This window comes from Abrus precatorius, unplaced genomic scaffold, assembly GCF_003935025.1.
Source record: "Abrus precatorius isolate BTA unplaced genomic scaffold, Abrus_2018 Scaffold7, whole genome shotgun sequence".
NCBI classification, from domain to species: Eukaryota; Viridiplantae; Streptophyta; class Magnoliopsida; order Fabales; family Fabaceae; genus Abrus; species Abrus precatorius.
In genome coordinates, this window is record NW_020874417.1 from 33,600,166 (window position 1) to 33,616,409 (window position 16,244).

At 32.4% G+C, this 16,244-nt stretch overlaps 1 protein-coding gene across 1 annotated transcript; it reads left to right on the forward strand.

The window, feature by feature from the left end:
* The first annotated feature begins 11,118 nt into the window (after window positions 1–11,118).
* On the forward strand, window positions 11,119–15,253 carry LOC113873252. Its single transcript, XM_027511301.1, has 7 exons — window positions 11,119–11,406; window positions 11,555–11,672; window positions 12,055–12,143; window positions 12,270–12,316; window positions 12,449–12,537; window positions 13,121–13,254; window positions 14,067–15,253. Exons 1-7 carry the CDS (start codon window positions 11,308–11,310, stop codon window positions 14,703–14,705), a joined length of 1,215 nt encoding a protein of 404 aa, XP_027367102.1. The 5' UTR covers window positions 11,119–11,307; the 3' UTR covers window positions 14,706–15,253.
* The last annotated feature ends 991 nt before the right edge of the window (window positions 15,254–16,244 follow it).

Consider the following 16,244-nt stretch of genomic DNA (forward strand, 5'->3'; position numbering starts at 1 on the left):
TCAACAAGGGAAATAAAGGGAACAAATTACCATCTCAACAGCTTCAAATAGACGGCTCAACAATAAAAATTAAAAAAAAAAAAAATTTCCTCTTTCCTTTCCCCAGACAGGTTTCATGGATGGTTAATAACTTGTGCAAAAACCGGAAGCATTCAAGAAATAAGAAAAATGGATTTTTGAACGAGAACATAGTAAATGCTTCAAAAATAAAGACCAAGAGTCATTCTATGTTGGTGTTACAAAGGTTAAAAGAAGAAAAAGAAAGAAAATAATGCACTCTATGGTATGGACATCATAAATATTTTTATGTACAATACGAGCCTCTTCTCATTTATGCATTGTGCCCATGGCCTTCAATTTTTGGATGGCAAAGAAGGTGAATGTGATTCCACTAGAATTGACCAGAGGACGTGCACGTCTTTATAGGGACAAGATTTCACATCTTCATATAGAATGTAAATTCCTCTTCCTGAAATGTTGGGGAAAAAAAATGTGAAAAAACATGTGGGAGTGGAACGAAGGTAGCAAGGAGGAGAAAGTATATGCATGTCTAAGATGGAAGAAGTGGAAGTGAAAGAGAACTATGGTATTTGATTTATTGGTTCAAGAATAGAAGCTTTATGCTACATATTTAATGTGAAAAACAGGACACAAGCATTGTTAGATTAAAACTAGAATGCACAAAGAGAAAACAATGAGAATGCAGCTAAGGACAGCCTCATGGAACGTACTCTTTTTTTGAGTTGAATTCAACCTGAACCACAGCTTCTTCAGTGGAGAGAGGAGGGATTGCAGCAACCCCATTTGGTGAAGAAGTGGGTGTGGCTCATGCAAATGAAACTGGAGGGAAATAACAAGATGGGTAAGAGAGATAAAGGGGAAACATCTAGGCTTTGCTTAGACAAGGGTGAAGATTTTGCAATGTCATTGTTTATATTTTGGGTCATTTTTAAATCCGTAGTAGGCCAGTGCCAGTCATAAATTAACACTTGTTGTTGGTACAGTGTCCTTTTCAAACATTTTCTCCCTTATAGAAGAAGAAGCCACTCCACCAATCAGCTGTGCATCTCACACCTTGATCACCACAAAATAGAAGCCTCTCTTAGTACCCAATTTACCTTTCCTAATGGCTTATTCTTGAAGATACACATTTCTATGTTTTCGCCATCATTTAGAACATAACTTGGTGGTAAAAGGCACACGTTGAGAAGGTTTCTCATTTTGACATATAGGTAGCCCTCTTGCATTTCAAGCAAGTACATGCCTCCTTTTTTAGGATCTTCCACAAGGCTTTGTTTCATATCAGTCCACCTGTTTCACTAGGGTGCCTTGTAAGAGTGAAAATTTCTGAATTGTCTTGCTGACTCATATTTGACACGTCAGTACTATTATGAATTTGAAAATTGGGGTTACTTCTTCATATGGGGAAGAAAGGTGTTGATAATTGAACTTTGGGATGGTGAATAAATACAGGAGATAAATTACATGAGTATTTCAGAAATTAGAACATGTCATAAACCTTAATGGCTTACATGTGACCAACTAATAAATGTCTATTAAGAGGTTTAGGTTAGTCAAGTCATTTTACCTTGATATTAGTAAAATTATCAAAATTTATATAAATGCCCTACCTATTCAACACAATCTCACCAAACAGGCATTGTTGGACAAAATTTGAAGAAATCACTGCAGAAAGAAGCATTCCATCTAAATTGAAACGCTAATTCTTTAATAATTTAAATAAAAGGGGGTAAAAATGCATGTACATTTAAAACACTTGCAAACACAGTGTTGGATTTCAAAACTCAATTAAATTACAAGGATTTTAGTTATTTGTCATCTGGTCCACTATATACGAAGCATGGCTTATTTATTTTTTAATGTTTTTTAAAAAACAAATTCTTAAAATAATATTTTTTAAAAACAATTTTTCTGTCTAAAGTCTTTTTTACCACATCAAGACCTGTTTTGCATACTGTATAGACGAAATATATATATATATTTTTTAAATGCTATTTTATCTTTAGCAGAGACGAAAACGTGTCAACATCTGATGAGTTTCGCCTACTGCAGAGACGAAACTCAATGAATGGTGCATGTGTCATGATCTAGATCAATTTACGAAAGTAGTTAAAAAAAAAGAAAAATTTTATATTTTAATATTTAATTAAAATTTATTAAAAATAGAAAATTATAAAATTTAAGAATAAAAAAATTATATAATTTTTAATTAATTTAATTAACAACTACAAATATATTAAAAATATATATTGAAATTATACTATGTATATTGTATGACACAAAAAAGAATACCCGCTAATAAAATTATAAATTTATAATTTTTTTTATTCAAACTAATTTGTAAGTTAGGTGTGATATTTAAAAATATTAATAATTTATATAATAAATATGTATTTTTTATAATTTTTATAGATATTTAAACTAAGATTAACAAATTCTTAACACTATATTTTTTTAATATATTTATAATTATTAATTAATTTAATTAAAAATTATCTAAATTTTAATAATTTATTCTTAAATTAAATATTATGATTTTTTATTTTAATATATTTTAATTAAATATTATATTTTTTTCTAATACATTTCCATTAAATTCCAATACTGCCATTATAAATTTATAATTTTATTAGCAGATATTCTTTTTTGCGTCATACATTATACATAGTGTAATTTCAATATATATTTTTAATATATTTGTAGTTGTTAATTAAGTTAATTAAAAATTATATAATTTTTTTATTCTTAAATTTTATAATTTTCTATTTTTAATAAATTTTAATTAAATATTAAAATATAAATTTTTTTTAACTACTTTCGTAAATTGATACAGATCATGACACATGGTATCATTCATTGAGTTTCATCTCTGCAGTAGGCGAAACTCACCAGATGTTGACACGTGGCGCACTCTGATAGTTTCGTCTCTATTAAAGACGAAATAACATTTAAAAAAATATATATATATTTCGTCCATACAATATGCGAAACATGTCTTGACGTGGCAAAAAAAACCTCAAATAGAAATTTGTTTTTAAAAAATATTATTTTAAGAATTTATTTTTTAAAAAACATTAAAAAAATAAATAAGCCTACGAAGCATAGCATAGTGTCAAATAACTTAAAAATAAAAAGGCATGACTTTGTTTTTCATCCGTGATAAAAATAAAGGCTAATACAAAATTTAAAGTTGTAGAAGAAATAAAGAATAAAAATATATGTGAAAAAAAGAACAGAGAATAATGATTATAAGTTGAAAGAAACATGTCAATAACCTCCCATGGCATAGATAAACCTTCTTGAATATTAAACCAAATGTCAAAAAAAGTCTCGTGATTTATATCCCACTACAAATTATACTTTCATGCCTTTAGTTTCTTTCAACTGTATATTTATCTTTTAAATAGCAAAATTATTGTGGTTATCATGATATTATTAGTTTGCCAAATAGGATTCTTTGTCGAAGAAGGATTAAATTATAAAATAGCTAAGAAAACGGGAGTTTATGAATTTAAGCAATGTCTCAGGTATGAAATTTTAGTTTTCTTTTCATTTTTTCGTTATTTTAGTTCAGATCACACATATATTCTATCAAAAGTTTAGCTGCATAAAACTAGTATAGACAATAAAATTTGTTTTTCTTTAAATAGTTGACATAGTTGTATTTATTAAAATTCAAACTCGAGATTAAATTTTTTTCATTATTGATATACATAATATATATTTTATTTTAATTTCTAAAATTATTTTTTAAATAAAAACTAAAATAAAAATATGATATATATATATATATATATATATATTAGGATTATAATAAAAAAATATTTACATATAAATTTATAACAAAAAGACATAACGAAGGAATTATTTTAAAAATATTCTTCATTTAAAAACTTGTTTATAAATATTAAATAAAAAATCAAATTCTATATAGAAATTAAAATGGTATTTAAATTGAGTATAAAAATGGGCCCAATACATAACCCACTCATGTAACTGGATAATGGATATGGACCTAAAGGAAGCTTGTACCAATGGTTGGGACTCTATTCATCCCTCAAAATTACCTATTTCCACGACCCATGGTAGGAAAAATAATATGGCACAAATAAATGACAAATTCGGCTGTTTTAATTTTAGGATTTTACTGTTTTAAGAGTACTTATTACGGATACAAATTAAATAAAATATATTAAAAATTATAGAAAGAAATAAAATGATATGTTTTTCTTTTTACATTTTTTAAATTTTTTAATAATTATTTAACTAGCATTTGACTTAATTTTATTGGTCAATAAACAAATTTAAAAATACAAAATAAAGTACGGATAAATATGCATTTTAAAAACAATAATTAAAGAGAAAGGAAAGAGAGAAAAAATGGATATTGAATTAAAGGCGGGTCCAAGTCGCAGATGGTTTGCAGATGCAGTGAGAAAAGGCATGGATGAGGATCAGAGGAGTCTGTAAGAGAATCCACTTCTCATCACTTGCTTTTGTTGCTGCATCAAAGTGTTATTCACAGTGTATCATCGATTCAACTCTGGACAAAATAATGACCTGCTCCAATTGCATTACCACTAAATTAAAACCAAAAAAGGTTCAGTCCCGCAAATGCAAGGTGGGTTCTCAATACTAATTACCTTCACTTTATTTTTTCCCTTTTGCAACGGTTGGTTAAGAACCAGATCTTCTTCCAGTTGTGCGCATGAAAATGTTCATAAATTAAGAAAGGAGTTTTGATGTCAATTTCAGTTCATCCGTTAGTTGGCCCACCAAAGTTCAATGTCCATGTCATACATCCACTGTTTCACTTTATGCAACGATATCATCCTACTTTTTTTTTTTTGGGTATATTTTGTCTTTTCCCCTTAATTAACAGCTAGTTTTATAAAGGCAAACAAATCAACGTAGTTAAATTAGTCAAATGCTTTTTATTTAGGGAAAAAAAAATCATCTCAATGAACAGGTTCAAAATGGAAGGAAATAATTGGCTGAAATGTTTTAGATAGGAAAAAGTTTGACTAGACATGAACAACCTTTTTATGTTTTAATAATAGTCTAGTTACCGTTTGATTAATTATTCGGTGCCTTTACGGTCGTTACTTTGGGTTTAAACTTTAAAGTTTATACTTCCTTTTTGAGCTCACAATCAATTCAGGTATATTATTTGTACCTTTTTTTTATTAATAATAAGATAACTCTTATTAATATAGTTTTATCTAGCAAGATTTAAATCGTTAGGGATGAATTTATGATCTATACTAATAAACAATTTAGTATACCAATGTTTGCACATTAATAGTATATATTAATAAACTTATTTCTTAGTATAAAATATCACATTATTAGTAATATTTTAAAATATATGTACTGATATTTTAATTTTAGTAAGGATAATTTATACCAATAAAGGCTAATCCAATATAAAAAAAGTGTAAGTAAATAACAGTTTTTTTTAAGTAAAATGAGGTATTAAATTATTTAAATTTTTGTAATATAATCTGATAAGAGTTATTTTAACACAATATATTATTAAATAAATTATTAGCGTAACTTATGATATCGTGTAGCTCACGACCATCAATATCTCTGGCTCAGTTTATTAACACCAAATTATATTTTCAATATACAAAAATAATCAAGATTTATCATGCACTGATTTATTTATTCCCCTTTTGACCTATCCATTTGTCTCTCCAATGTTGAAAAAAAGAGAAATTGCAGTAACTTTGTAGATTGAGTACCGCCCACTGATATATAAGGGAAAAAATTATTAATTGGAATGCTGTAATATATGTTTGTTTACAATATGAGCTCAAAACAGAGAGAGATAATTTATCTACAATATAATATACGTATAAGGACTTCAGATGTATCTGGAAAGAACCTTGTGGCCAAGGATGTGTGAGAAAGAACAAAGAGAACAAATAATGTAAAATCATTGTTTTTAAATGATTTAACTAAACTTAAAATTTGACTTATTTTATAATTCTTCTACACATATAAAGGGGAAAAAAAAGATGCGAATGAAAATATAAGATCAAATTAATATTAAACATTGTAATTTTCCAAATGGCTAATTTCATTATAATTAGCATGGATGAAACAAAAAAAGAGCAAAAGAGGCACAAATAATTGTTAACAAAAACCAAGTATACGAAGACCATTTTTTTCAAATTTTATTTTGAATTATCATTGATCATTTTTAAATCTCTAGTGAGCTGGCATATATATCACTACCCACTTGATCACTTCTTGTCCTTTGGGTCTTTGTTAGTTGTTCGCTTAATAACGATACGTATTAACATCGCATTGGTATATTTAAGTACGTTTTTCCTTTAATTTCTTACATTTGTGTGTAGTAATAGAATACTAGTTTGTATGTAAAAACTGAAGTTATTTTTATTTTAATTAAATGATAAAATTGATCTAAGGGGATGTGTAGAAATGAAAGCATTCTTCTTCTTTTTCTTTCTGGTAGTATCTAAAAATATTTACGTTTGAAATGATGCACTTTGATTACTTATACCAACAATTGAAATTTTTAACATGCCATTTTTTAATTTTTTTTGTATCAGTTTTGTAAGATTCCAGTACTAATTATATAAATTAGTAAGTTGATTTATTAAATTTTTTAAAAATTATATCATTAAAACAGCTTTAAGAGTTGAATAAACATAAATAAGTACCATTATAATTAACAGACACAGAACACACACAAATATAACTTAATTAGTATTTAATTTATAATTATGTTTTTAATTTTTGTGGGTGGCATAATTGCTTTGCTAGAGGTGGGGAACATGTCATTTATGAATGTGGTATCGGTGTGTCCCAGAATGAATCCTTTTACACATCGATAGTGCTCCGAGGGTAATGTGAACCCTCATAAGTTCTGTCCATTTCAGGGTCATAAAAGCAGACAACCAGTGACCCAGGCCCTACTCACTCAAATTCTAGTCAAATTACATAGTTGCTTCTATTATTTTAGCAAAATCACTGTCTCTCTAATCTTCAACAGTTAGCACTACTGTTTAGAGAGAGAGAGAGAGAGAGAGAGAGAGAGAGAGAGTAAAAGGAATGGGGACTTTGAATTTAAAGGGGTAATGATTCAATCATGATGTGGTTGTAGTAAGAATAAAAGTGGTGTGTGCGCTGTGCAACATGCATCGGTCATTATGTTCACAAGGGCAACAGGGAGGGAGAAAGGTGGTGTTTCAAATTTTGAAATTAGAGAAAGTGAACAAAATATTTTTCTTACATGGGTAGGTGGGTGAGAACAAGGGCAACCACTTTAGTAAACCTTGGCCACGTGGGAGAGATTTTAAGCAAGTAGTAGATAATCATGAGTATAATATCCTTTCCCAAAGAGTCACCTGTTAGCTCAACTAAGCCAACCTGACCCCAAAATTATATTGTATTAAAATTATACTTAGCCAAAACTTCAACTATTAGTTTACTTCTAGAATCCAAGTATCAGCCTGTTATTTGTTATAGTTTATTTTTAAAATATAAGAAGTAGAAAAAAGAGAGAGAACAGAATCTCTGTAATATTTGAATGAGGACAAACGAAACAAATGTCACACTAAATTCCACCTTTATGAGTATTAATTTAACTAGAACGATAAAGCTTACAAATTGAGCATTGGAAAGCCCAACTTAGCAGCCTAAATAGCGCTTTAGCTTGGTTAATTGCTTTCTCTCAACCCCACAAAACTCAATGTTTTCTTTCACTTATCAGATGAGTATATGCTTTATTTGTTTTCTTTTATCCTTTTTTTTATATTTCCATATATTGACTTTGGCTTTCGAAATCGGGCTACACACTTCTAGACATGCAATTAATTAAACAATGCAAAGGTTGATAGATACATAAACAAATATAATTTAAAAACCCGCTTATTTAACAAGAGAGAGAGAGAGAGAGAGAAAAGATATGGCAATAGTATGCATTTTTTAAAATTTGACGTGTAGAGAATGTCCTGGGCATCCATTTCTCTCTCTTAATTTCTTTCTCTTTGGTGGGTCACCGCCGTAAGGACAACGGAGCTTGAACTTCTATGAGCATGGGACTTATTTAGTGTATCATTTACTATGTGAGTTTCTTTATTAAATAGCATGGGAAAACAAGTATCAAGGTTTTGACTTATGGAACTAAGTTAATTTTGTGTGTTGAACACAATGTTCTCCGTGTGTGTCTGCCAACACTGTTTTCACAAGCATTTGTCACCCAACCACAGTGTGTGTTTAATAAATAGTATAAGGTGTGCATGAGGATTGAGGACGAGTGATTTATTGCGCCAATTAATTTATTTCATGCATTATTTTGCATCCATTCATACAAACTTCCTCGTTCGTACTTCTTTGTCATTCATGATGCAAAAAGTAAAAACCTATGATTGTCATTCATTAGAAGAAGCAAATTACTCCTCCTTTTGCTTACTTACCCACCTCGCCAAACATTCTCCTCCTCCCGAGTCAGTAAGCAGGCTTTTTCTTTTATTTTCTTTCTTTCATTTTCCTTTTTTTGGTGTGGGTGGGTAGTGGATCTAGCGAGCTTATACGAATTAATTTGTTTCGTAATTTGTCAGTTAATTTAAACTGGATTTGTTAATTATTGCATGTGCTTCAAATCACGATGAATTAGGGTTTTAAAAATTAGCTTGCCATGATATCATCTGAAAATGCAATTAATTGATATTAATAGATAATCTTTTTCCTTAATTGCATACCAACTTGAAAGAGAATTGATTTGAATAAATCACTTAGGCTGGATTTTTTTCCGACTAGAAACTAGTAAAATGTAGACTTCATGTTTTCTCTAGTTCATTGTTGATGCATACATGACATCGATAGATGAGTAACGGATTGATGGAAACAAACTTAGATTCTTATATTCGACAATAATCATTGAACAAATAATGTACACATGTAACACTCAAATGATTCACACAAGTATCCAAAGTTGAGTGCATGGATAAAGAAAGGGTAAGATAAAAGAGTTACCAACGTAGTTGTACGAAGAAGTTAAAAAGAAGAGGAGAATCTCCTATCAAATCTAAACAGAGGGTGGTGATGGTAAATGAATATTCTCTTTAACCCTCCATGCAATAAGAACAATCTGAGAGCAGAAAAGTGGGATTCACCGTTTTCTACTTCTAAGCCAACAACAACACTATACACGACTCTTTCACACACGCAAAGGAACGAACCAACCACAGTTCACAAAATCACAAGGAAGCTATCTATAGCTGATACATAGCTAGATTGATAGGTAGATAGGGAAAAAATGTTAGTAGCTCTATTATTTTCAATGAGTAAGGAAGTTAGTACAAACAAAATCATCCACTTCTTTCTCTGTAACACTTTACATATGCTAATCATACGTTTACTTATCCCGCAATATCCGTTCACGTGCCTGGGTATTGTTTTGGCCTCTTACTCTGTTACTCAGTTACCCTTATTTCTTTCCCTATCATCCCATTTTCCAAAAAAATGATAATGTACTTGTTCATGTAATTACTCTTCAACAGTTCCACTCCTATTCAGCCTAATCCATCACTGCAGCCTTTCCCTTCTTACCTGCGCTGTACACAGCACACTCCCGGTCTCACCCACATCATTATTGAACTGTCACTATGAAAATTCAATGCCACTTTGCCGCTGCTACACGGGGAAAGGAATATATGCATCTCCCTCTGTTAAATAATTTCTCAACCCGAAACAAGAAGATAAAAAGGACCGACAAATATGGCACCAAAGTTATATTTATCACTAAAAACATGTCATATGTTACAAACAAAAATATTAAACGATATAATTACTTTTATTAGTATTTTTTTACCAAAAATTAAATGATTATTATACATGTATGCATGTGCGTGTAACTGGTCTATATCTAAATACGATGCGTGACATTAAAATTTGAAATAAATAATGCATTTATATCAACTTTTTTATATTAATATAGTATGTCATGTTGTTAGAAAATATTACAATATTTATATCAATAATTTAATTATTCTTAAATGAAAATTATATCAATCCTTTTATGGTACATATTAGATTCTCGATTTGTTATGAGGTCGCTGGTAAGTAATCTATATATTGTTTCAGTAACATAAATAAAACTTCTTACTACAACAATACACAATATTAAAGAAAATTGGTGCGGTGGGGCAGAACCAGTTTATGCAATAAAGAGTACTGTTTTAGTCATTGAGTGTCAAGATATAGTTAAGAAGCATTTAATATATTTTATCAATTTTGATTACTTAGTTAATATAAATATTGATGATTTTGTTATTATTAATGTAATATTTTTGTCAAATAATAATTTTCAAATTTATTTCTTAAATCAATACTCTAGGAACACTTAACATTAGTATGCAGTGAGATAATAATAATAATAATAATTTTATTTACATATATTTTTATTAATTTACCCCTACACATTTATTAAAATTAAAATACCCGAGTATACAATTTAAAACCTTTTTTTCGTTAAATAAAAATGGCGTAAGGAATGGTAAGAAGAAAATGCCAAGCTTTAAAAAAAAGAATTGAAAAGACCAAACGAAGCTACGAAATTCGGGTCAATTTGGTAAATTGAATTACACAAACGTAGAAGACGTGCGTTTGATTTCTGTTAATGATCTATAACTTTTATTTATTTTTCTAAATCTCATCCAAAAATATTAAATCTGCACGTAAGCTAATTTGACCTTGTCTCTAGCACACATTTTTGTTCGTAATTACTGTTTCAACTTTGGGCACATCCTTGGCTAAGTTAAAAGGGCAAAAGGAAATTGTTATGGAATTAACAAAATTGAAAGAAAGAGTAAGGAGTTTAATAACGCAAAGTCAGCGTTTTCCGTTACGAATCCCTGTCGGGGACATCATTGCGGTGGTGAGTGGGGGACCCATTTTGGGACATTGACCCAAAAAACACTGTGGAGTCTCAAGCGTAACAAGTGTTGACGTTTTCAAAAAGCCTTCCTCATACATGTGCCTTTTAGTTTTACCTCGCTACGTAACGGCGTTATGTGCCGTCGTTTCGCTATAAATAAAGACTCCAAGTTCCTCCCTCACATTACATTCACTCCCTTCAACGTTCTCTCTTTCCTCTTAGTTCAGCAACAATAAGGCTTCCCTTTTATTAATGGTTGCGTGAAGCAGAAGTTTGGAATAATAGTCGTTCTGTTCTGTTCTCTAGCTAGCTTGTTCGAGATTTGGTAATTATTGCGAACGCATCACCTTCTAAGTTTGTGTTTCATTCTCGAAATGGGGAAGAAAACTGAGCTGGGAGATCACAAGGAGACAGCCAGAGTTGAAGCTGTTCTTGAGCTCCTCAGAAAACAAACCCCTCTCACTGTCAAGCAGGTTTTTCTCTGCACCTTTGGTTAGTTAACACTGTTGTTTCAGCACAGTGAGTAAATAGTCACAGGTTAAGTAGTGTTAAGTGTTCACTTTTTTTTTCATCTATTTGAAAGATAACAAATTTTGTGGCTTTGTTTGTTCTCGTGTGTAGGAGAAGTTTTGCAACTATGCTTGTGTGAAGCGGTTTCTGAAAACAAAAGGGGATAATGTAAAGAAGGCTGCGAAGCAACTCAAGGCTTGTCTTTCTTGGAGAGAGAGTGTTATCAATGGTATATTCCACTAATTCTTCTTCTTCTTCTTCTCCTGGCTCTCACTTCATTCCCTTAGTTTTTTTTTTCCTTGCAAAAGCTTTTACCCGTTGTGAAACCTGCAACCACGCCGACTTCTCTTTTTGTTTTCTCTCGCCAAAGAATCTTGCTTTTCCCTTCCCTTTGAATGAAACGTTAAAAGTAAAACGCACCCCCCTCCCTAGTAATCATTAGGCCTCTCCCTTTTTCTTTCCCCGACCATACCCCGAAACCACACACTCAAAAGAAAAAATAATGCTTTTATTTTATTTTTGGTTTTTCTTATTTTTATTGAAATTATGATATGTAATTACTGATTTTCATTGATGGGAATTTTTTTTTTTTTTTGGGGTTTTGAAAACAGATCATTTGATAGCAGATGATTTCTCTGCTGAACTGGCTGATGGGTTGGCTTATGTGGCTGGTCATGACGAGGAATCCAGACCTGTTATGGTAATTTTATTACCCTTTTTTAGATTTTTCTGACTTCGGGCTTGTGCACTTTTTTTTATCATTATTTTTAATATTTTATTTCGTGCGTTAACATAAAAGTTCTGATTTGAATTGGGGTGGCGACAGATTTTCCGGTTGAAACAAGACTATCAGAAGTTGCATTCCCAGAAAATGTAAGAGAGGAGAAATTTTGCAACCCTTTGAGAATTTCGTTTCTGCTATTATAACAGATTTTTTTTTTCATTTGCCAAGAGGAACCATGTTTTTGCGTATTTATTTATTTATTTTTGTTTATAATCCTGAAGGTTCACTCGTTTGCTGGCCTTTACACTAGAGGTGGCCATTTCGACCATGCCAAAAAACGTAGAACAATTTGTGATGCTTTTCGATGCAAGTAAGTGCACCTGGCTGCGTTACTCAAATATCCATAATGCCATTTGAAAGAACATGCTAGCATATTATTGATACAAAAACAAAACAAGTAAAAGGAGTAAACGAAATCAGAATGAAACAGAAAAGATTGAGGGATCAGAACAATAAATGAGAGGGCAGGGATATGGAACTCTGTTAGGATCACCGGCAGGGCCTGAGGGGCTCACAGAAAGTGTCCGGAGTGCCCCTGAGATGTCACAGACTATATAGGCTTCAATTAATGGCCATGTTAGAAAGGGCATTATTGGGAATTGGAGTCATTATTGATATTCTCTATCAGAATTGGTCCATTTCAATCTTTAATGCTTCCTTAAATTATGCTATTGCAGCAGCACAAGGCTTCAGAGGAACAACCCATGATTCTCCTTTTTAGCTTTTGACAGTACCCTTTACCTTTTTTACTCAGCCGAATTTTATATATTATCATCACATTTTCAAACTTAATTACCCAAATTAAACTAGTGAAGCACGAGCAAATTTCAAGACTGAATATATATTTGGGAAATATGGAATAATTAACGGGGTTGCTACCTGCTTGGTTACAGGCTTTTACAGGTCAGCATCTGCTTTTATGAACTGGTTGCTAGCAGCACTGAAAATTGTGGCCGAGTACTACCCAGGCCGGTTATGCAAAGCGTTTGTCATAGACCCTCCATCGCTTTTCGCTTACTTATGGAAGGTAAACACAATTCAAAATCTTTACCTACCTAATTTTGGTAGTCTACCATGTACTGTTCAGCCAGTGCCAGTTAAACTCCAACAGTTAGACCACATTCTAGTTTGGTCTCGCTCTGCTGTGCGTTGGATATACACTGCACCCTTTCTAGCATCATCATATCATCGCATCAATGCATGTTCCTTTGTTTGACCAAGGACCACTCGCCCTTGTTTTTAGGTGGTCCACCCTCATCACCATGCTTATACCACATCCAAACCTAGTCCATATAATTAAAAAAAAAAAATTCCCATGCACAAAAAGCACTTCCTTTCAAAATCCAATTACAATTTGTCCCGTTACTGTTCAAGATCATCATAAATTCAAATGTAACCACTAACCATATAGTATATATATAGCTCAAGTGTCATATCGTATTGAAATTGAAAACCTACTTTATTTGTCTGGGGTTAGATTATAGGGTACGACCTGGGTACACTATTGTTTTGGCTAAGAATTGAAAAAGACGTACACGACTTGTTTGTAGTAGTACCATTCAATTTAATTTAATATAATTCCTAAAAAAGCAAACAAATCTTTGCACAAAGAAATAACGCAGATTAATTGTAATTAGATTGACGGTTTTTTTTAAACTGACACATAATTAAAATTTATAAGTATTAATTTTTTTATTAAAATAGGATGATGTAACAAAATTGAATATATTACTAACGTTAAATTTTAGAATTTTAAGAAATATTTGTTAATTTCTTATAGCCTTGAATTAAAAGAGTAATTAATGATGTTTGGTGTGTTGATTATACGATGCAATGCAGGGTGTTCGCCCGTTCGTTGAGCTGTCAGCGTGGACGACGGTGGTATCATCGTTGGATTTCGAAGAATCGCTGGACTTCAACGACTTCGCGGCGTACCCTCGAGCCTCGTCCCTTCGATTCGAGAGCTCAAGCGTGAAACCAACGGTGAAGATGGGTGCGTGCTCCTCATCGCGCTTCTCCTTCACCGTATCGCATCATTTGGACTCGTTGAAGCCCTGGTACCTGAGTCTAACCGACACGTCAGCATCTAAAGTGGGACCCACGAGCCCCTCACCCGCACTCATCTCGCCCCTCAACGCGCGCTCCCTCTCCTTCGCATCGCCCGTCGCAAGGACCCCCCGCGGCCCCCCAGCCACCAGAAAGGGCCTCTTCCCCTCTACGCCGCTGCCGCAGCGCGTGACGGCTCCACCTCGGACCTCTTTCCTTCAATCGCCGGCGACGTTCTTCCGGCGAGAGAGTCACGCTTCCGGCAGGGTAGAAAGGTCCCGGGAATGTTTCTTGCCGTATGTGAAGTTCTACAGAAGACCTTACGACGAAATGGTTTATAGGTCAAAGATGAGGCCCCCACTCGGTGGCCTCATTTCCATTGTTTCCCCTCACATGAGAAGACGTCACGTTTCAGTTTCTCAGCGTTTCTAATTTTAATTCTAAATACACCGCAATCAACGCCCACAATTACCACTGCCATTTTTTTCTTTTTTTTCTTTGCCCTCAGTACATATGAGTATATTTGAATGTATTAGTATTATTAAGTAGACATTAATTCGTTTTTGATCCTGAATTTCAATTTTCAAGTTCACTCGTGCGGTTGGTTGCATTGAATGTCAACAGTGGACGCTAACTAGGTTATAGAGTTCGGAGCTTAGAGGGTTGAAGTAAAAGAATAAAAAAACGACGACGTGCAAGGCGGGGTATGAAACGGCGTGCAGTATATGTTTATTTTTGGGGGTTTGGAGGGGGCAACGGCAATTGCTTGGGAAGAAGGGAGCGTGGTCGAAACGGCGAACTCTGAACTGCGCGTTGGTAATATTTGCTATGGTGGGAAATAGTAGAGCAAGATTGGAAAAGCGTTGAAAATGAAACGACAACGTTGATCTTTGTAATTTGATTTAAAATTTGAGAATGGAATCTTTTTGTAGAAAAATGGGTTGGACTTTCTTTGTTCATAATAATGAAAAGGAGGAAGGAGTTTGAAAATTTTGATATTGTACGGTAGTGGTTGTATTTTATTGGCGGTTTGCAATAATAGTTGTACGATGAGAGTTGGTAGGAATATGTGTCGGGGTTTTGTTGTCTGAATGAGAAGTCAAAACAAGAGCTATGGAGTGTGCTGTGCCTGTGAACCTTCCTTACAGGGTTCGGTTCACGACTCCACCCCATGAAGCTCCACCCTCCACTTTCACAAGTTTGTGTTGTGCATTTCAAAGAGAATTATAACATGAAATATATAAATTTGACGGAAAAAGTATATATAAAAGTTAAATAGTATTATGTGTATATATAAAAAAACTGTATAACACTTTTACTTTTTATTTCTATTTTGATTATATTTTTTATTCGTAAATTTGTTTTTCCCTCTCTGTCTCATAGTACGAGTATATATAATGATATATACTTTTTATAAAACAATATATTTTATTATTGGAAGACAAAAATAGGCTATAGGGAATTTGAAAATGAATGGAAACAGTGGTGGAGCTTCTTGGCTTGTGTTGGGAGGAGCGAAGTGGAAGGAAAATGAATAGATTGGGTGTCGTATATTGGGGATTGGGGCAGTTGTCGAGTAGCAGGTGTCGTTTAGGAGTCAAGGCTTCTGTTACTCCAAGTGAGATGATGTTAGCAAAGTTTCAACTTTCACATCTCCCTAATCTCACCTTTGTAGTTTAGCCCCAGATTCTCCATCACATCTCGACAAAAACTCTGCCTGTGCTTCCGTAGTAGTGTCACTCCCACTATTTTAGATATTACAAATAACTCACTCACAATACAATTTTTTTTATCACCAAGACGGGAGATAAGAAGAAAAAGAAATATAATAACATTTAAGACAACATTAATATAACAGGAAAAAAGTATTAAAATAAATTATAAAAATATCTATTTTAATCAACATGCATAAGAAGAATATAACTCTTTTTGTCCACGAATAAAGATCTCTCTTTTTCTAGGCCCAACTTA

What these genes read in the sequence shown, in the direction of transcription:
- LOC113873252 (XM_027511301.1), top strand. Translation starts at nt 11,308, where the DNA reads ATGGGGAAGAAAACTGAGCTGGGAGATCACAAGGAGACAGCCAGAGTT. An exon ending in GAGAGAGAGTGTTATCAATG is followed by an intron (nt 11,673 to 12,054) that starts GTATATTCCACT and finishes TTTTGAAAACAG; the next exon opens with ATCATTTGATAGCAGATGAT. An exon ending in AAGTTGCATTCCCAGAAAAT is followed by an intron (nt 12,317 to 12,448) that starts GTAAGAGAGGAG and finishes ATAATCCTGAAG; the next exon opens with GTTCACTCGTTTGCTGGCCT.